The sequence below is a fragment of the Dromiciops gliroides genome, chromosome 2 (assembly GCF_019393635.1).
Source record: "Dromiciops gliroides isolate mDroGli1 chromosome 2, mDroGli1.pri, whole genome shotgun sequence".
In the NCBI taxonomy this organism is placed as follows: domain Eukaryota; kingdom Metazoa; phylum Chordata; class Mammalia; order Microbiotheria; family Microbiotheriidae; genus Dromiciops; species Dromiciops gliroides.
This window is the reverse complement of record NC_057862.1, coordinates 433,872,224-433,895,053: the sequence shown is the minus strand read 5'-3', so window position 1 is coordinate 433,895,053 and position 22,830 is coordinate 433,872,224. Positions and strand designations below refer to the sequence as shown.

The following is a 22,830-nucleotide window of genomic DNA, read 5'->3' as shown; positions in this document are numbered from 1 at the left end:
AAGCTGTTTTATACTGACTTCTTAGAAGACCATCTCTAATTGCTTAAACCACAGTCCAGCTTGGGAGCTTTGTGGTAGGAAGTGCTTTTGGCAAATAAATGCACTCACATGTGTTTTTGTTTCTGCAGAGGGCTGCATCCCAGAATATGATTAAGGTAGGTGATCTTTAAAGTCTTTAAAGACTTCTAGAGCATCTTCCAGGAGAATCTAGAATTCTAAACATTAGGGGGGATTTAAATATCCACTGAGTGCAGCTTAGCCACAGGTAGGTAAACTTCTAAACCATGCCTAAAGGATGGATGGCCTTTAAATTTTTTTTAAAAACATATTTCAAATAGGTTTCAGCCTCTGCTTGAATTTCTATGCTGGGGGTTTATATGCCTTTTCTTGCACCCTAGGACACTGAGCCCTGCTAGTTCATGGGAAGCTGTTATTTTATTTTTACTTCCTTATGCAATCCCAAGGACCCATCACTGACTTTTCCCTTTGATGTTTTCTAGGAGAAGCCAATTCCCATCGACATCAGAATTGTGATATCTAGGAAATCCCAGCCATCTCCTCAGATGACCAACAGGATCCTATATCTGGCTCCTCTCCTTAGCCGCTTCCTGCTCTTTCTAATATTTTCTTTCCAGTGCTACATAAATGTTTGAAGCAATCACTTTTGGCTCAGTCTCTTTCTTTTGAGGTTTTATTGGGGCAAATGAACAAGAAGAGGGTGACAAGTAGATCAGGTACATTTGCCCAGGAGGCCAAGCACCTTGGTCTTCCAAAGGTTGAGAGACTTATGGTTTCTTTAGGATGTGGTCAAAAGTTCTATATATTCCAAAACAGCTGGGTGAAAAGTGAAAATTAAGACAGTCTAAAGATTATAAGAGCAAATGGATTTATGTTTCAAAATATCAGAATTGGACATTTAAATAAATCCCTTACCACTGGAGGATAGGCTAAGTTTTACAATAGATTTGCAAGCATTAATTTTCTTTTCTTCTTTTTTTTTTTTTTAGCAACCAACCTTTATTTTATTTTCCATTTACATGTAAGGGTAGTTTTCAACATTCATTTTCATAAGATTTAGAGTTCCAAATTTTTCTCCCTCCCTCCCTTTCCTCCCCCCCCCTCCCCCACAAGATCACAACCAGGTTATATATGTACAATCCACAAGTGTTCTTTTTATCAGTTCTTTCTATAGGGGTGCATAGTAAGCTTCCTCATTAGTTCCTTGGGATTGTCTTGGATCATTGCACTACTGAGAGTAGTTATGTCATTCACAATTGCTCATTGAACAATACTGCTGTCACTATGCACAATGTCCTCTCAGCTCTACTCACTTCACTATACATTGATGTTCATTAGTCTTTCAAGGTTTTTGGGGGATCATCTTGTTTGTCATTTCCTGTAGCACAAGACCATTCCACTATAATCATATAACACAGCTTTTTCCATCATTCTTCAATTGATGGATATTCCCTTGATTCTCAATTCTTAGCCTCCACCAAGAGTTGCTATAAATATTTTTTGTACAGTTTCCCCCCCTTTTCTCTTTTTCATGATTACTATTGTTAACTGTTTCCCTTCCATCCTATTCCCTTCCCCATGATATTTATTCTATTATCCATCTTCTTTCATACTATCCCTCTTCAAAAGGGATTTGCTTCTGTCTGACCCCTCCCCCACTCTACCCTTCTTTCTTTTGCCCCTCTCTCTTTATCCCCTTCCCCTCCTATTTTCCTGCAGGGTTATAGAGATTACTCCACCCAATTGAGTGTGTACATTATTCCCTCCTTGAGCCAATTCCAATGAGATTGAGGTCTTTGAGCCAATTTTGATGAGTGTTAGGCTCATTTACTGCCCAGATTAAAAACAGATTACTCCACCCACTTGGGTGTGTCTGTTAGTCCCTCCTTGAGGCAGCTCTGATGAGTTTAAGATCTTCGAGCCTTTTCTGATGAGTGTAAAATTCATTTACTGCCCTGCTCCTCTCCTATCTCTTCCCCCACTCCATAAGCCTTTTCCTGTTACTTTCATGTAGGATTTCACTTCTGCCCTTCCCCCTCCCCCAGTGAATTCCCTTCACCCCTCAATTTAACCCTAAAGATGTTATCATCGAAACTAAGTGACACAGTGAACAAATCATCACCCCTGAACCCAGGGGGATCTCAGCCCAAACCTGGCCTCAGACACAAGACAGTTGCCCACTGTATGACCCCAGGTATGTCCCCCAGCTCCATTTTTTTATGGTTCTCTACAGTCTTGTATTTGAAAGTCAAATTTGCCATTCAGGTCTTTTCATTCACAGTTCATTCGAGTCTTTTCATCACAAATGTCTGAAAGTCTTTTTCATTAAAGTTCCATTTTTTCCACTGAAAGATAATGCTGAGTTTTGCTGGGTAGGCGATTCTTGGTTGCAATCCCATTTCCTTTGCCCTTTGGAATATCATATTCCATGCCCTTTAATTCCATGTCCTTTAATGTAGAAGCTGCTAGATCTTGTGCTATCCTGACTGGGGCTCCACAGTACTTGAATTCTTTCTTTTTGGCAGCTTGCAATATTTTCTCCTTGACCTGATGGCTCTGGAATTTGGCTATAATATTCCTAGGAGTTTCCTTTTTGGGATCTCTTTCTGGAGGTGATCTGTGGATTCTTTCAATTTCTGTTTTAGCCTCTTCTAGAATTTCAGGGCAATTTCCCCTGATAATATCTTGGAAGATTGTGTCTAAGCTCTTTCCTTGATCATGGTTTTCAGGTAGACCAATAATTTTCAAATGATCTCTCCTGGACCTATTTTCCAGGTTGGCAGTTTTTCCTAGAAGATATTTCACATTTCCCTCTATTTTTTATTCATTTGGATTTGCTTTATTGTGTCTTGGTTTCTCATAAAGTCACTGGCTTCCATTTGTTCAATCCTGATTCTTAGGCAATTATTTTCATCAGAGAGCTTTTGTACCTCCTTTTCCATTTGACTTTTCAAGCTGTTGACTTTTTTCTCATGTCTTTCCTGCATCACCCTCATTTCTCTCTCCATTTTTTCCTCTACCTCTCTAACTTTATTTTCAAAGTCCTTTTTGAGCATCTTCTATGGCCTGAGACCAATTCGTATTTTTCTTGGAAGCTTTAGATATAGGGGCTCTGATGTTGACATCTTCCTCTGAGGGTGCACCTTGGTCTTCCTTGTTACTGAAGAAACTTTCTATGGTCCTCACCTTTCTCTGTTGGCTCATCTTGCCTTTCTTTTACTAGACTTTTAGCTCCTTAAAGTGGGGCACTGTTTCCAGGCTGCAGTATCCCAAGCTTAAGAAGTCCCAGGTGGTCTGATTTAAGGAGAATCAGGTTCTTCCCTTGCCCAGTCTGTTTCCTGGTCCTAGATGACCCCAGACCAACTTGCCAATCAACCAGTTTTGTGCGTTGTGGTTGTTAGCTCTGATGAGCCTGTGCCCCTCCCCCACCTGGGTCACTGCTACTCAAACCTACCTCCTGGTTCTCAGCAGGGGTGTAAAATCCAATTCTGCCTTAGCATCAGCATAGACCCATATAGTCTCTGCCCTGCCCAGGGCTCAGCCCACTCACCAGACTGTGAGGTTAGTTCCAGAAGACACTTCAGCTGATTCAGAGGCTCTGGGGGTCTCCTTCTCTGGTGAGGATTTCCTGAGACTGGGTCTGTGTCAGGGTGACTGTGGAGTTGGGCCTGACTCCTGTATCAGCACAGCAGCTCCCTCCTTCTGACCTTCCAAGCCGTTCTTGGTTAGAAGATGATTTCAGCACATTCTTCTGTGAGTTTTGCTGCTCTGGGCATTTTCCTATGGCATTATTTTAATGTTTTTTGGAGTGATTGTGTAATGAGTTCGGGAGCTCACTGCCTTTCCTCTGCCATCTTTGCAAGCATTCATTTTCAAAATAGTAAGCTACCAGAAGGTGTGTTTCCTCCTGCTCTCCCTGCTTCCCACCCTCCAGGAAAGCTCTTCATAGTTTCCCAATGTTTCTGCCTCCCTCTGATTGTATAGTAACCACCATCTCTTCATCCTCAAATGAATTTTCTTCCAAGCTTGATTTAAGAGTGCATTTTGTGCCATTTAACCTGAGTACTCATTACATTGCTTGTTCTGGGCGCACTATTGCTATGTTAGCAACTCCTCCTCCAACTAAAAAGCATCTCTAAAAATAGAGCCACATGGTGTGTGTGTGTGTGTGTGTGTGTGTGTGTGTGTGAATGAGGGTTAAGGGATTTGCCCAGGGTCACACAGTTAGTAAGTGCCAAGTATCTGAGGCCGGATTTGAACTCAGGTCCTTCTGAATCCAGGGCCAGTGCTTTATCCACTGTACCACCCAGCTGCCACATATATTTTGTATTGTATTGCTTAATGAATTCTCTTCATCTCCTTTCATTCTGTTCTAAATTCTCAGCAATATAGCTCCCAAACTCACCATTGAACCAGAAGTACCTCTCTTCAAAGTTATCAGTGATCTCTCAATTGCCAAATTGAATGCCATTTTCTTCCTCCTCTTCTTTCTTGACCTTTCTGTAGTCTTTGACAATATTGATCACCATCTCTTTCTGGATTCTTTCTCCTCTTAAGGTTTTCACGACACTATTGTTTCCTGATTCTCCTCCTGCCTGTCTGATGCCTCCTTAGTATCCTTGGCTGAATCTTCATCCATGTCATTCCCAACAAAACCCAAATGACTCCAAAGGCTTTGTAAGTCAGTCAACAAGCATTTATCAAATGCCCCCTATGTGCTAGGCACTGTGCTAAGCACTGAGGATACAAAGAAAGGCAAAGCACAATCCCTGACCTCTAGGAACTCACAATGGGAGCTCACAACTCACAACTAATGGGGAAAGACAGTAGATAAAAAGAAGCTGAGGAGATGAATATACTCCAGGGTTGAGACAAGTGGAAGTCCAGAGGGGGCAGATAAGTTTGTGATGAAGAGATGGCTATCCTGGTCACCTTCCTTAAATGCAGCATCTGGGAGGAGCTCTCTTCTTTCCCCTTCCCCTTCTCAAATCAGAGGAAGAGAGTAGTTACAGGGGTCAGGGAGTACTGAGGAGGTATGAATTTCAGGATTGAGGTAACCCTGCAGGAAGATGAGGTTCCTGAGGGACATAATGTAGTCCAGAAGAGTGTATCCACACAGACTCAAAAAAGAAAGAGTACTTGTGGATTGTACATATATAACCTATATCAGATTGGTTGCTGTCTTGTGGAAGGGGGGAGGAAAGGGAGAAAGGGAGAAAAATTTGGAACTCTAAATGTTATGAAAATGAATGTTGAAAACTACTTTTACATGTAACTGGAAAAAAATAAATAAAAGCACTTAGACAGTGCCTGGCACATAGTAGGTCATATATTAAAAAAAACAAAAACAAAAACGAAGAGTGTATCTAGGTGGGGAATGAAGAGGTGGCTGGCCTGCATGCTCTCTCTCTCTCTCTCTCTCTTTTTGTTGAGGCAATTGGGGTTAAGTGACTTGCCCAAAGTCACACAGCCAGTAAGTGTTACATGTCTGAGGCTGGATTTGAACTCAGGTCCTCCTGACTCCAGAGCTGGTGCTCTATCCACTGTGCCACCTAGCTGCCCCTTGCATGCCCTCCTTAAATGGGCAATCTGGGAGGAGGTCCCTTCTCTCTAGGCTCTACTCTCCTAGGCCTTCTTCTCCTATTCCTCTATGAGAGCACTCTGTCTGTGCTCTCATCAGCTCCTGTGGGTTCAGTGATCTCTATACAGATGATCCTCAGGTGTTTGTGTGCTAGCATTCCTCCAAACTCTAGTCACTTATCACCAACTACCTTTTAGGTACATTAATTCTTTGTCCTGAAGCATTTCAAACCCACCATTTGAAAAACTTAACTAGTTATCTTTATCCCCAAACCCTTGCCCTTCAGAATTTTTTATTACTGTTGAAAGTACCTTTATGTTTGTGTTCCTGGGAAGGAAGGAAAGAAATCAATGTTTACTTAAGTGCCTACTACATACTAGGAATTTTGCTAAGTGCTTTACAAATAATCTCACTTGATCCTCACAACTCTGGGAGGGAGGTGCAATTATTTCCCCCATTTTATAGTTGAGAAAACTGAGGCATATAGTGATTAAATGACTTCAAGTTTATATAGCAAGTATACAAGACTAGATTTGAACTCACATCTTCCTCACTTCAAGTGTATTGCCTGAGGTTGGCAACCTCAGAATTATCTTTGGCTTCTCACTTTTATTCACACCTCATATCCAATCCTCTGCCAAATCTTGTTTCAATCTTCACATCATTTTTTATATATGTCCCCTTCTTTCCACCCATCGGAACAGGGGTTCCCTGGGGGAAACCAGCATTTATTATGTTCTGGGAACCATGCTAAGTACTTTACAAATATTACCTCATTTTATCTTCACAACAATTCTTTGAGGTAGATGATTTTTTTTTTGGCTGGGCAATGAAGGTAAAGTGACTTGCTCAGGGTCACACAGCTAGTAAGTGTCAAGTGTCTGAGGTCGGATTTGAATTCAGGTCCTTCTGAATCCAGGGCCGGTGCTCTATCCACTCTGCCACCTAGCTTCCCCAGTAGATGATATTTTTATTCCAATTTTACATTGAAGAAACTGAAACAGATAGAGGTTAAGTCACTTTCCCAAGGTCACATAGCTAGTAAGTATCTGAGGTCAGATTTGAACTCAGGTCTTCCCAACTCCAGGACCAGCTCTCTATCATTTCTCATTTGGTCTTTTCTAATAGCTGTCTTGCTAAGAACCATATCTGGAATAAAAATTCCTTTCATTAGTTCAACCAACTTTTGAATAATAAAAGTATCCTTAAGGAAAATGAAGAAATTATTAGGTGCTTGATTTGGGGGCTGTCATTTTGAGCCATGGTCCAGAAGTCTAAATCCTATTTTCAGATGCCAGTTTCAGTTGTTAACTGCCTCACTCTTCTTTTTTCTTCTGAAGTTCTTGCTTTTTATTGAAAGGTCCCTACTATGTTTAGTTTTTTGTCTTGGGGTAGGACATAATCTTTAGCAATGTATGTTCTACTTAGAGACAGATGTGCCAACCTTTGATTACACTTATTTTTGTATGTATGTAGTATCCCCCACACCAAATATAATGCAAGTTCCTTATAGAACTTGCATTATACTTTACCATTGTATCCCCAGTGCTCAGTAAAGGTATTTGCATATAGTCAGAATATAACAAATGTTTGTTGAATGAACAAATTTCCTATTAGAACTCCCTGAAAATGGAATGGATAGCCTGTGGAGATGCCATGTTTCCCTTTAGTCATGTACAAACAGAGGTTGAATGGCCATCTACTGGGGATTTTGTAAGGAGGAATCATTCTTTGGGCAAAGGATCATAGGTTCATAATCATACAAGGGTTATCAGAAGCGACCTTGTACAACACCCTAATTTTATAGATTAGAAAACTCATACTGAATACTTAATGAGAATCCTCCTACTGTCTTGATCATGGTTACACAGCTAGTATGGGTCAGAAGTATGATTAGAACACATGCCTTCTAGAGCCTTAATCCAGCAGTCTATCTACTATGCCTTCCTACTTTTTATCACAGTGCCTTTTGAAACCCTTTCCAACTCTAGAATTCTGAGAATTCTCAGTACCCAAGAGATGTTATGATTTTTTTCTTTCTCTGGCAAATGTCATTCTTAAGAGCTTTTTATCCAGGGATGAGTTCCCTATAAAATTTTTGAACACGGGGCCTCAATTTTTATACCTTTGAACTCACTGAAATAAATTGTACTAAAATATAGGGATTACTGCATTTGTCACTTAAAGCCCTTTACAACAGACCCCTTGTTTGTTGATTGATTTATGAGGTATGACATCAATATAAAGAGCCTACTTTAGGAAAGACCAGTACTTACTAATTCTAATGAGCATAATCTTCTTCCATGTAGTTCTCACCAGAGGCTACACAATTATTCAAATATATTTACCATTATCCATAGCATGCCTGGACCTCATGGGTTCCTGACTGTAATGATTAGAATGATGCCACCTACTGGAGACTTGCTGTGGGAAACCTCCACCATGAGGAAAATGCCTCAGAGGCATTGTGGCTTTTCCTTGGCATCAGGAAATGACATTTACTCATGGGTGCTGTCTATCAAGGCTACCAGCCAATCAACTTGAGGAGCCTCCTATTTTCTGGGAGGAGACAGGAAGGAGGAAAGGGAGCCTGCGCAGAGAGCTTTCTCTCTTTTGGGTTCCTGACTTGATGGTGGTGGTGGCAGCAGAGGACTTCACAGGAAATTTGAGGAAAGATAGGAATGCCAGGCTGTTGGAATTCTGTTCTCAATCTTTTTCTTTCTATTTTCCAATAAACCCTTAAAAACCTAAACTCGTTTTTATCAGTGATTTTAGTCAGTTTCCCCCAAAACTGGGGGAACAGATTAGAATCCACATTTAGAATCTTAAATTACACATGACCCTTTGTTGAACAGATCCTTTGACTGGCTCTTAATTCATAATCTTCTAGCTTGATTTCTTGCCCTTTAACCTATCAGACTCTGAAAATGACCTTCCTGCCTTTATTAATATCTGTATTTTCTTTTTCTGACTTTTTTGTGTCTGAACATTGGCTCACCTCACAAAAAGTATCTACCTATATTATTCCTGTCTCATAAAAATCCCAGAATAGAGAACTCTTTTGCCATTCTATCCTGTTGGAGCCTTAGTCCTGGTGTGATAGGGGAAATGAGTAAGGCCTTTCAAGAAGGTGGACCAACAAATGTAACAAATCAGAGAGGTTAGAATGTAGATGATGTATTTTGGGGAACATTTGTGTGACCAGTCCTGCTAGATGAGGGAGATTATGTTGGAAGTAGTAAAAGTTCAAGTAGAGCAAAGAAGTAAATTCCACAGAAACAATTTAAGATTCTTAGTTGATTGCAGACTCAAAATGAGGCAGCTAGGTGGAACAGTGGATAGATTGCTGGGCCTGGAGTCAGGAAGATTCTTCTTCCTGAGTTCAGATATGACCTCACTGTGTAACCCTGAGCAAATCACTTAACTTTGTTTGTCTCAGGTTCCTCATCTGTAAAATGAGCTGGAGAAGTACATGGTAAAGCACTCTAGTATCTTTGGCAAGAAAACCCTAAATGGGGCCATGAAGAGTTAGACAGGACTGAAACCACCACTACCATCACCATGATCACCACCACCATCATCACCACCACCATCACCATCACCACCATCACCACCATCACCACCACCACCATCATCACCACCATCACCACCACCACCATCATCACCACCACCACCATCACCACCATCACCACCATCACCACCACCACCATCATCACCACCATCACCACCATCACCATCACCACCATCACCACCAACACCATCACCATCATTATCACCATCACCACCATCACCATCACCACCAACACCATCACCACCATCACCACCACCACCATCATCACCATCACCACCATCACCACCACCACCATCATCACCACCATCACCACCATCACCATCACCACCATCACCACCAACACCATCACCATCATTATCACCATCACCACCATCACCATCACCACCAACACCATCACCACCATCACCACCACCACCATCATCACCATCACCACCATCACCATCATCATCACCACCACTACCATCACCACCATCATCACCACCACCATCATCATCATCACCACCACCACTACAAAATGGTTTTGGAAAATTGAGGGACTTCCAAAGAATTATTCCAAGTATGATGGTACTGGGAACTTGGAGAAATTCAAAGAGAATAAATTGGGAGAGAAAACAAACTTTTAGAAGATTTTTAGGAGCACCCTAAGGTGGTAAGCAACCAGATATAGGTTATACATGTACAGTTATGTAAAACATTACCATATTCGCCATTTTGTATAAGAAACTTGAATAAAAGAAAGAAAGTTAAAAATCACATGCTTCAGTCTGTTCCATCAATATCAGTTCTTTCTTTGGGGGTGGATAGTATTTTTCATCATTAGTCCTTTGGGATTTGTCTTGGATCACTGTATTTGTGAGAATAGTTAAGTCATTTACAATTCTTTGTGGAACAATATTGCTGTTCCTGTGCACAACATTCTCCTAGTTCTGCTCACTTCACTATACATTAGTTCATACAAGTCTTTCCAAGACTTTCTAAAATCATCCTGAAAAAATCAATAATATTAAAAGAGCGCATGATCTGCATACAAGCAAAACTTATTGATCTCAAAGACAGATTGTGTAGAGGTGATCTAAGGATCACAGATTGCTTAGAAGATGAGTAAAAAACATGAACATCATAATGCTGGAAATAATAATGTAAATTTGTTCAGAACTTTTGAGCACAGAAAATTAAGTGCTAATCAAAAGAATCCAGTTAAGTGACTTGCTCAGGGTTACACAGCTAGTAAGTGTCAAGTGTCTGAGGTCGGATTTGAATTCAGGTCCTAGTTTACTTCTAGAAAAAAATCCCAAGCTGAAAACTCCAAGACAACATAGTAGTCAAACAGTATCCCTTAAGGAGTCTGTAGTTTATAGAACATGGAATAATACTGACAGTAACATGTTTTGAAGGTTAATACAACTGTGTCTCCTAAATAATATTTTATCTACCAGCAGCTTATTTTTCTTCCTGATAACAAACACTCCCCCAAATAATATTTTGCCCTGACCCCTGATACCCAATGTGTCAGATCCAGGGAGTCCATCCAAAATTATAGTATAAGATCCTCCCTCTCAGAAGAACACTTTGGAGCATACTCTTTCCTCTGGCAGAGACATCCCTTCTTTTTTTTTTTTTTTTTTCTGTGAGGCAATTGGGGTTAAGTGACTTGTCCAGGGTCACACAGCTAGTAAGCATTAAGTGTCTGAGGCTGGATTTGAACTCAGGTACTCCTGAATCCAGGGCCGGTGCTCTTTCTACTGCGCCACCTAGCTGCCCCAAACACTTGCCACATAAACCTACTTTTTTTTTTTTTTTTGTGGGCAATGAGGGTTAAGTGACTTTCCTAAGGTCACATAGCCAGTAAGTGTTAAGTGTCTGAGGCCGATTTGAACTCAGGTCCTCCTGAATCCAGGGCCAGTGCTTTATCCACTGCGCCATCTAGGTGCCCCCTAGAGACACCCTTTCTTGCTGGAGCATTACCTTTCTGCTGAATGGATCCACGTCTTTGTGCTCCACAACACAGCATTGCCTTTATGTGAGTTATATTCTATATTAGTGTGTATGCTTGTGTTGTATTTTGGGTCTCCCCTTTCTCTTTCCTCTTCTCCCTTTTTCCAGTTGCTTGCAAAAAAGCTTTGCATTGAACTCACTCCCCTTGTTATTCAGTACTTGAACTCATTAAGAAATCATTCTCCCCAACATTTCTGGCTGGCCCATGGGCCTTCCCTTACATATAAATTGTGTACCTGAACTAGGACTTAACCTTTTGATAATTTCACCTATACCAGGGGAGCCCAATTGTGGAAAACAAGGATCAGTAGAGGAACCCTATGTCCTCCCAGAAGGGACTTGCTTCTGTCAGAGAACTATCTCAAAAAAGGGGGATAGATTAACTCTCTTCAACGCACAGGTCTTACTGCACCAGAACACATACAGTAAATATGGCACTTTGAAAAAAACCTTAAAGTTAGCTTATAGAAATGAGCATCAAAAAAACCCCCAAAAAACAAACAAACAAACAAAAGAAATGAGCATCAGACCTAATCTTATAACAATGGTTTCCATGCACAGATTTTATAAGTAACAGTCTCTTTTAAGGGGAAACTGTCATGGTGGTCTCAAATACCAGGCCCCATCTTAAAATAATCTTCATTGTCCTTCATCCTCCACCATGGTTCTAGAGCTTAACAAACAGAAGTCATCATCTCAACACATGGACACTTCTTTGCCAGCCTGGACTCTGTGGGAATTTAAAAAAATGATTCTGTGCTCAGAAGTGGTTCTTTTAACCACTAATTCTTTAGAATCAGATTACAGTCCAATTAATTTTTAATTTATATTTAAATGTCCCTAATTGAATGTAATTTTTCCTTAGAAACAATAGTTTTATTTTTGAAAATGACAATATGCCCAAACTTTTGCAATAGTCAACATAGACCCTTCAGAAAAATCTGTTCCTAAATACATTCATCAATGAAAGAGAAAAATAATAATTATTGCATTCAGCATACAACTTAAAAGAAGTAGAGAAGAAACAAAACCCCCCAACTATTTTAAAAACTGGAAATTAAATGTAATTTTTAGTGCATTATAGTCTGGAAATGGTGAAAGATTCTTGCTTTTCTGCATTTGTTTGCGAGGTTTTTATGTCCTAATACTGGGTCTATTTTTGTGAAGGTGCTATGTACAGCTAAGAGGAAGGTATACTCTTTTCTATTCCCATTCAATATTCTCCAGAGATCTGTCATATATAACTTCAATTTTATTCATTTCCTTAAATTCTCTTTTGTTTATTTTATGTTTAGAATTACCTGGGTTTGAGAGGGATAAATTGAAGTCCCCCACTAGTATAGTTTTACTGTCATTTTCCATCTAAACTCATTTAACTATTCCTTCAAGGATTTGAATGCTATGCTATTTGTTGTATATATATATATATGTATATATATGTGTGTATATATATATGTATATATACATATATATTCAGTATTGATAATGTCTAGTACATTTTCAGGAATATCTTTTAATTAAGTCCAATTTTGCTTATGCATCCCTTGATCTACCTTCCCTTTTATCACCCTACTCCCTTTTACTCAGCCCTTTCCTCTCCCACTTCCTTGTTGGTTGAGTTTCTATATCCAACTGTGTATGTATGTATATATGCGCTTTCCTCCTTGAAGCATTTCAGGAAAGAATGAGGATCAGGTGTTGTCCACTTCCCCCAACCATTATCCCCTCTATTGTAAACACTCTTGCATGTGTACCTCTTATGCAGGATGATTTCCCACAGTTCTTCTCCCTCTCACTTCTCCCAGTGCATCCTTTCCTCATCATTCCATTCTTTTTTTTGAGATTATTCCAACACAATAGATTTATACCCATGTCCACTGTCTAAGTAGAGTCCTAACTATCCTAATGATGATAATGTTTTTAGAATTTACATATATCATCTTCCTAGATGGAAATGTAAGCAGTTAACCTTGTTAAATCCATTATGATTTCTTACTCATGTTTACCTTTTTATATTTTCTTGAGTCATGTTTAAATATCAAAGATTTTATTCAAGTCCAGTCATTTCATCAGAAATGCTTATGTCTTCTATTTAACTAAATATCCATTTCCCTCAAACCCCTGTAAAATTATATTCAGTTTTGCTGGGTACATTGTTCTTGGTTGTAATCTGAGCTCCTTTGCTTTCTGGAAAATCATATTCTAACCCATTCTAAGCCCTCAACAACTTGATAGTTGCTGCTAAATGTTGTGTGAGCCTGACTGTGGCTTCACAATATTTGAATTATTTCTTTCTGACTGCTTACAATATTTGATGTTTTACCTAAGAGCTCTGGATTCCTTGGAGTGCTCATTTGGGGATTTCTTTCATGAGGTGACTGAGGGATTCTTTCATTTTTTTTTTACTTTACCCTATGGGTCTAAGATATCAGGCCAGTTTTCCTTCATAATTTCTTGAAATATGATGTCTAGGTTCTCTTTCTTTATATCATGCCATTCAGATAGTCCAACAATTCCTAAATGATTTCTCCTCAATCTATTTTCTAGGTACATTTTTTCCCCAATGAGATATTTCACATTTATTTTATTTTTCAGTCTTTGGATTTAATTATATTATTTCTTGATACCTCACAGAGTCACTAGTTTCCATTTCTTCAGTGAAGTTTTGTACTTCCTTTACTATTAGGCCAATTATGATTTTTAAGGAGTTATTTTCTTCAGTATGTTTCTGTACCTCTTACCAGTCTATTAATTCTTGTTTCACAATTTTCTTGCATAGCTCTCATTTCTTTTCCCAATTTTCTTCTATCTTTCTTATTTGATTAAATTTGGGGGGGGGTCTTTAAAAAATATTTCTTTTTAAAGCTATTCTAGGAATTCTTGTTGGTCTTATATCCAACCAGCATTTTCTTTGAGTCCTTGTTAGTAGATATTTTCAAATCATTGTCTTCCTCTGAATTTGTGTCTTGAATTTCCCTCTAACCACAGAGGATTTTTTTATGGTCAGGTTCTTTTATTGATGTTGTTTGCTCATTTTCCCTGCCTGTTTCTTGACTTTAGAATTTATGTTAGAGTTGGGCTTTTCTCATTTCTGTGAGGAAGGGCTATCTGAGCTTCTCATTATGGAGTTCTATAGAATTTTGGTATTTCCAAGATGGTGTGATCCAGGAAGAAGTATGGTTACTGTCCTCCTGGTCTATACTCTAGTGTTCACCCAGGTAGGGCCTCTGTTCTTTTAAAACTGCAATTACCATACATTAAAAAAAAACCCTGCAATTGCTCCTATCTGCCCTGGATCTGCACCAAAGAACTAGATAATAGGTATAAAACTGGCAAATGGCACCTGGGCCTGTATGTAGTACTGGCCTACAGGTGCCCTGGAATCTCTTTCAAGCCAGGTGTTTAGTTCCCTTATCTTCTATGTACATTGGATGTTCTCAGTGCCCGTGTTGCTGTTGTTACAGCTGGCATTTCAAAGGCCCCCATCTAGTGCCTCTTCTTCTGTGCCCTGAAGGCTATGCCCCCAGCTAGCCCTCACCCCACTGTGCACAGACTTCTCTGTATTCCTAGGCTGTCCTGGATGGAAAAAAATGACTCACTGTGACTTTTTGTTAGCTTTTCTGCTCCAAATTTGATTTGTTGTTCTCTAGGGTCATTTTGTAGAAGTGATTTTGTAGAAAGTTTGGCAGTTGTGATCCTTCACTCTGACATCTTGGTTCTGTCCCTGAATCAATGCTTTTGTGGCATTAAACTTTAGAATGGGAGGGTGCATGAAAGTTAAAGGGGAGAAAAAGAGGGCAATATGTGGTGTACCTAAATGAAATGAATGGTAAGCAATGAATGGAAAATGACTTCTCTAAGTCTCTCAGGAAGAAAAGGGTCTACTGGAAAGAATGTGTGACATGAAAAAGAAGAGATTAAAACCATGGGAAAAGAATGGGCCAAATCTCCATTCAGTGGTGTGTGAGGTGGTCCCATTAAAAGAATCTTCCCATGGTGAGAGAGAAAGTCTGTAATGGGATATGGGATCTTTACAATGGGTATACTCTGTAAAGCTTTGATGCTTAGGGAGACCACTACTCCAGAAAGGCTAAAGTGCCTCTATGGATAGCATCCTGAGTAAAGAGAAGGGCTATTGTAGTTTCTGGCAGTAATTGATATTTAGGAGGTTGGGAGGGCATGGACCTAAAGAGGAGATTGCATGGCAAATAGGGAAAAATGTTCATGGGGAGGGGCAGTATGGTTGGGGTAGTCATAATTAGGGAAGTGGGAAAATTCCTGCCTTGGGATAGTATTTCTATCTTCTCTGTCTCTTTAGGAACTAGTTCTTCTAATAGTGAGGCACAAGAACACAAGAGCAGAAGAGAGAGAGGACAAGATCTAAAAGGTACTGATAAAAAATTGTTTAGAAGAGGGAACTCAAAAGAAGTACTTTCTAAACTTTAATTCCAGAAAGAAGACATAGACAAAGGAAGTCATAAATATGTTTAAGGACCTTGAATAAAAGAATAAGAGTTTAGAATTAATAGAAAGGAACAAAAATTCATGAAAAGATGAAAGAAAGAAATCCTTTTTAGGAGAAAGTATATCAAGTGAAACAAAAAACAAACCAAAAATTTGAGAGGATGGAAAAGAAGGGGGATTTTGCTTAAATACTTGACTGAGAGAAAAAAAGAAGTGAAAAATTAGGTAACTGGATAAAAGAAAAAGAAATGAAAAATTTTAGGAAAACTACAAATTTAGGGGAGAGAGTGACAAATGAATTGGGATGGGGAACCTAGGGAAAAGAAAAGTCTGTTGAAGTAGGGTTGCTATTAAATATATTATACAAATTTACTCTCCAACATGATGGAAGTCTAGAGACTTTCTTCAATTCTCTCAATCTCTCAAACCTCTCCAAAATCATAAATATGTACAAGAGATAAAGCAGTTTCAGATGTCTCCATGGTCTTAGATGTAGGTGTCAAATGTACCTCTGGAGGGCAGCATTGCCTACAATATGCCCCAGATGAAACAACATTTAAACCTGATTAAAATGTAATCAAAAAATATTTAACCAAGAAAATTAAAATATCATAGAGTATAATGTTAATATGCGGTTCTAAGTCAACATGCCCACCATAGGGATCCTTATGTATAGTTTAGTGGCCCTTATTTCTGTTTGACTTTGACACCCCTGTTCTAAAACAATGAGAATCTAACCCAGGTAACAACCTGATGAATCAACAACAGAGGTTAGTCCCTAATCCCTAATGTTCTCAACCAGTACCTCCTCATCTACCTTTGATAAGGCTACACAGACCATCCATAGGTTTGTAACAGAACTCAACTATTCTTCCCCAAATAATCACCCCCCAACTCCCAGGGACTACAGAAAGCAAAAGCAAAAACAGACACAAACCCTCCACCCTAATAGCTTGCTGTGACTGGGAAAGCAGTGTGGCATTGAAATAATGAAATAAATTATCCCAGAAAACAACAAAATCTACAAAACGAAGCACCCTGGAATAAACCTTACAATGCACCACCAGCAGATGAATCAATGTTTTTTTTTTGGGCAGGGGAGGGTGGATCTATATTGCAGAAGGTCCATGAAATGGGAAAGAGAAGGAAGAAGACACAGGAGAATATGTAATCTATTCTAATCAAGTAAATGATAAGTAAGGAAGGCAAAATTACTCCTATGGTCTCTCAGGTAGAAGAGAGGTTACAGGAGGATGGCTGAGGAGGCAAAGGAAGGGACTGAAACAATGGGAAAAGAAAGAGGGCAAATTTCATTTTAGTTGTGGGACGTGCTTCTGTGAAAGATCATTCCCAAGGGGAAAGAGAGCTATTTTATAACTGGAGATAGAGACCTCAATCAAGTACAATCAGCAGGGAATCGTTGCTTTCTCTAAAGCACCCATATTGGCTTAGAAGAAGTAGAAAAAGAATTTCTGAGGGAAAAAGAGTTAGCGGTAATAGGATAGCCTGGAAGTAGATTCAGCTAAAAGAACTGAATATACAAAGTAACTACTATGTTTATAGAAGAGGGAAAAAATCCTAACTCAAAAAAAATAATATTAGAGACAATTGAAGGAAAAATAAATACCCCTCTCAAAACTTTAATTGTTCATGGATTAAAGAATCTGATACAATAAAAAAGTGTGAAAGAATGGATAGTAAAGCAACAATCTCTTGCTTCTAGGAAACACACCTAATAAAAAGACATACATAAAATGGAAATGTTGGACTGGAACAAAATTTGCTCTGCATGAGGTGAATTGAAAAAAGCAGGCAATGTAAGTAACCATGCTATCAGATAAAGCAAAAACAAATATTCACAACAACAAAAAATACACAGAAACTCCATTATGCTGAAAGAGCCATAGATAAGTCCACTATCAATATTAAGCTTATATGCTCTAAATGCATTAGAATCTAATTTCATAAAATTGTGTTGAATTATAAGAAGATCTGAACAGTATTATGGGAATAGCAGGAGATTTTAATATCCTTCTCCCAGTTTTGGATGAGCCTAACAGAAAGAGTTTTAGCATCTTCTAAATGGGGGTGCTAAAAATAAAAATGGTTCTTGACACCATATGAAACTATTATAACCCCTATGTATACAGCACAGAGATATTTCAAATAGCTGCAAGAATAATGGGGCTTGGGGAGCATGCTTAGATTGCTTATATGAGGTATTCCAGAATCCCCTACTTAGTTGTTGAGTGTAGCCTCCTTTGTTTGACTGCATAACTGCAATGGGCTGTGTCTTTAAAACTCAGGACTGAGACAGTTTCTTTCCTTCTGCCTTGTGCTTTTTCCTGAACTCTGCGTGTATACTTCCTGCTTCATCTACAGGGTGAAGACCACAGTTTACCCATAGGTCAAGTGCTATGAACTGAACAAGTGAGAGGGGAAAGACATCCTTCCCCTGTTCCTTTTTTTCCTTGCTCCCAGAAATGGGTCTGGTAGGGTATTTGTTTCTATTTGCGTTTTCTTGTCTTTATTTTCAGATGCCTCACTGAACCTATCAGACTGGGAGTTTGGGAGTTGATTCATCAATACTTTACACCTAGGATTGTGGGTGGGATGCTGTAGTCAGCTGTCCTGGCTTGTAAGCTCTGAGAAGAGAGGGTGCCTGGGAGTGAAGCTCCAGGTAAGTTTTGGATTTGGAATTAGGACTGTGTTCTGTGGAAACAGAGGTAAGATGTGAATCTAATCCTCTATCTCATCCCAGAGACAGAGGTGGTGCAAGGGTAATGCCTCTCACATATTGGGAGGAGTAAGTTGGTATGCTTGTGATTACACCTTGTCTATTATATAAGAAAGCAAAAATAGTAAATATCCTTTAAAAACCATAATGCAATAAAAATAGAAATAATTTCATGGAGCACAAACAAAAGATGTAGACCCAAATGGAGACTTAAAAGTGAAATTCTGAATAATGACTTCATCCAAGAATGAATCATAGAAACAATGAATGATTATGTGAAATTAAATGATAATGCCAGAACAGTATGCCAAAACTTCTGGGAAGCAACTAACTAAACCAGTGCTCAAGGGAAAAAGCTATGTCTAAATGCAATTATGAACAATAGAAAGGGACATGATTGATGAAATGCATATAGATGTCAAAAAATTAGAAAGTCCACGAATAAAGAAAACTAAAATAAGGAAAAAAAGGAGTTAATGAAAATTAAAGAAATAAATTGGAGACAAAAATCATAGAAATTATACTAAAACTAAGATGTGGTTCTTTAAAGAGACTAATAAAAGTGATAAACATTTAGCCTATTTAATTGTTGCTGTTTTCCTTCTTTCTCAAAGAAGACCATGACATCAGGGTGATGTCATAACTTGCACTAAATAGGATTTAAGTGAGGGAGGGATGTGCAAGGTCACCAACCTCACTCTCTCCTCCAGAGCCATCTGAGTCCAGTAGCAAGGTATATTTCAGGAAAACTAGAGATGGCCCTATTGTTCTTTAAGGCAATTGGGGTTCAGTGACTTAAGTGCCAAAGGTTACACAGCTGGTAAGTGTCTGAGGTGAGTTTTGAACTCAAGTTTCTTTAATTATAAGGCTAGTGCTCTACCCACTGCTCCACCTAGCTGTTCTAACCCAATTGATTGAAAAGAAGACAGTAAAACCAATAAAGCAGCAAATGAATAAAGTAAAATCACAACAAATCCAGAAGAAATAGAAAGAATTCTTAGAACCTAAGTTATATGCTTCTGAGAACTCAAAATAATTAGAGGAATACCTCAAACTAACAGATGATCAAGTAGATAAATAATCCAATCTTAAAAAATGGTACTAGTTCTAATGGCATTGCCCAAAACAAGAACAATAAAACCTCCAAAACAAATAAACAAAAAACTGCTGGTCCAGACAGATTCACAAGTTCATACTATCAAACTTTTTAAAGAAGTTCTAAAACTATGGACATTAATTTTTAAAAAATTAATTGAGAAAGAAAGTACTCTACTAAGAGATTTCCCACTTGAAAAGCCACTTTATGCATGTAACTTTTTCTTATCTTACTAGCTCCTACTGTCTCTTAAATTACTTTGCAGCTATTTCATATATATTTATATACGCACATGTCATTTCCTTAATTGAATGGAAGCACTTTGAGGACAGGGAATGTATTGGTTTTGTTCAATGGCTAGCACAAATTAGGAACTTAATTTTTATTGACTGGTATGTGACAGAAAAATTATCAATAAATAATGTAACTGAACAGTAGTCAAAGAGTTATGTGTGCAAGACAAAATATACTACCTTAGTAAAACTTAAATCCAAGTTGTTCCTGAGTGACCTGAAAATAAATCATGCATTATATTTAAAGAAATTAAACATACATGATTCAGTGTCCCAGAAAACTGCACTATGACCAAAAAACCTGAGCCCAAATGCTAGACTTCCAGCTTTCATGTGATCAGCAAAATTAGTCCAAACAACTTGCCTTAACTAAAGTTCTCAGGAAGAAAGGTCTCCCCTACTAAGATCATTATAAGGGTTCTAAGAAAGCAGACAATGTTATTTTTAGATGATGTATTTGTCAGGGTGGTGGGGCCAAGGCAAGGAGACCTGGACTTTGACTCTAGTTCTTTCACTCTTTGCCATGCCAAGCAAGCCATTTAGGTCTTCTGTGACTCTGTTTCCTTGTCTTTTAAATGGAGATCATGATGTATAATTTGTTGACCTCAAAGGACTATTGTGAAAGTGCTAAAAGTTAAGAGCCCTTTTTAATTGTTCAAGGTGGAATGAGTAAGAGAACAGGCATTCAAATCCAGATTTTCTGACTGTTGCTTTGTCTAGTGTTTTTTATTTTTAACTCTATCATGGAGACAGAACTAGAGGTAGATCTTCAATATACATGAAAAACTATAGAAAATGTGCCAGTAAAAATGAAGGGGTGGGACAGGGTGAGGCTGGATTGAAGCCACTGATTTTCTCTTTGTTGTTCAAAGAGTCTTTGGAGTGCTTCCTATTCTGATAAGCATCTCCTTCCCAACAATAAATACATCAATTATGTTAGAACCCATGGAGGATGTAGAAACTCAAAAATTAAGGTCTAATTGATTATTTGGATGGATTTTAATGAGGAGTCATTGAAAATGAGGAAAACCATAGGGCTTCCAAAAATAATATGCTATTTCACCTTTTCCTTATCCTCCATTGCATTATTGTAAGATTCACTGGAACACTGCGCAAAAAAGATATGTTTTCAATACCACATTGATCTCAGGATATATATAGAGAGACAGATGTTAGGAGAGCAGTACACACATTCTAACCAGCTCCATTTAGTTAGTGGCTGAAGGTAAAGACCAGTGAAAGTCTGTGAAGATGAAGGTCCTTTTCCTAACCATAGCACTAAGCCTGTGCTCTATCCTCCAAGCTCAGGAGTTATCACCTTTTGAAGGAGGATTTGGGGTAAGACTTCACTGGGAATATCTGTGGATAAGAGGGAGGGATGTATGCTAGCAAAAGACTGTCATTTCAAGATTAAGGCCACGATGAGCTCTTTTTAACCTGGGTCTGTAGCTCTATCACTTTCTCATCCTCAATGTATTTCAATTTTAGTGCTATAGATTCCATTAGAAAATCTTGGATTGGGGCAGCTAGATGGCGCAGTGGATAGAGCACCGGCCCTGGAGTCAGGAGGACCTGAGTTCAAATCTGGCCTCAGACACTTAACACTTACTAGCTGTGTGACCCTGGGCAAGTCACTTAACGCCAGTTGCATCACCAAAAAAAAAAGAAAAAAAAGAAAAAAAAAGAAAATCTTGGATTGAGTGTATGGAGGGAAGTCAGTGAAGGAACTAGATTTCAAGTTAAAAATTTCCCTATTTTCTTGCTTTAATTTACTTTGCCCATAATGAACTGGAAATGGAGATAGTCAGTTAATTTTATCTTTGCCAATGAGCATTCAGAGCAAGTAATGTTCTTGAGTGGAGTTGGGTATCCAAGGATTCAAAGTACCTTTCTTCAGGGATTCAGTTCAGGGGTTCAGTGCTTCAAGTTGGGCCAGTTTGATAGGTTTGGGTTCTAAAGGCTAGTTCACTTTAACCTGATAACTTCTTCCTACAAAACCCTACTTTATATATATTGCCACCAAGTCCATAGTGGTCCCTGGAAATTGGCTCATATTTGAATCTTGTTTCAGAGCTGGGGATAAAGATCCAGATCATTAGGAGGTGTGTGTGTGAAGGGTTGGGTCCCATTACTCCTTCATTTTTCCTCCTTTAAATTCCAGCTACATATCACCATTCCTTCTAGGGTACGTACTTTATAAAGGCCGTGGTGGCAGACAAGGAACATCCTGGGGAGAAGAAGCCTAAGGATATGTCACCTTTGAGGATCACTGACCTTAGTAATGGTAATTTGGAGGCCAAATTTACCATCAAGTAAGTCAACTGCCCAGAATTGTCCTATGGGCCTTCTTCATTTTTCACCTCCTCTATTCTAGGACCACAGCTGGAGCCCATCACTCTACATCCCCTGCATATCTAATGTGACCACACACAGTATATACATACTGTGTCCAAGTTAGGGTCAGAGGCTCAGAAATGTTAGGTTAAGGTTGGAATTAAGGTTAGAATACACCAGCATATATGCATGTATACACACATATGTGTGCACATGAAGTTTAGGGTTACTTTCCCAGTAATGGGGGAAATGTTTACAGTGCCCTCATTGACTACTTTTTTCTGATTGTGTGCCTAAGTGCTAGTCCCCACATAGCGTCAGGCCTCCTCCAAACTTTCCTCCTTCCCAAGTGAATGTCTTTTTTCCATCGAGTTGATGACACAAGTTACCATGGCTTATATATTGCAGCCTACTCATACCATGTATCTCTCTCTATTTCCTTAGTTGTCACTTGGGTTAGGATTCCTTAGAAGTCATGGTATCCCATGATCTCCAGCTGTATAAGTTGACCAGGAGAGTGTTCAGTATTCAAAAGGTGAATGCTGGGGGCAGCTTGGGGGTGCAGTGGATAGAGCACCAGCCCTAGATTCAGGAGGACCTGAGTTCAAATCCAGGCTCGGACACTTGACACTTACTAGCTATGTGACCCTGGGCAAGTCACGTAACCCTCATTGCCCCCCCCCCCAAAGATGAATGCTAAATCACACAGTTCTTTTCTAGGAGGGAGAATACTCAGATGAC

General features: G+C 39.0%; 1 protein-coding gene across 1 annotated transcript in view; it reads left to right on the top strand.

The window, feature by feature from the left end:
- The window catches only part of LOC122739060, a 29,524-nt gene that overhangs the window by 4,084 nt on the left and 2,610 nt on the right, over positions 1-22,830 (top strand). The window contains exons 6-10 of the mRNA XM_043980915.1: positions 129-134; positions 636-734; positions 18,230-18,309; positions 21,007-21,093; positions 21,940-22,067. Coding sequence (XP_043836850.1) covers positions 129-134; positions 636-734; positions 18,230-18,309; positions 21,007-21,093; positions 21,940-22,067 — 400 coding nt within the window. The remainder of the gene's footprint in view (positions 1-128; positions 135-635; positions 735-18,229; positions 18,310-21,006; positions 21,094-21,939; positions 22,068-22,830) is intronic.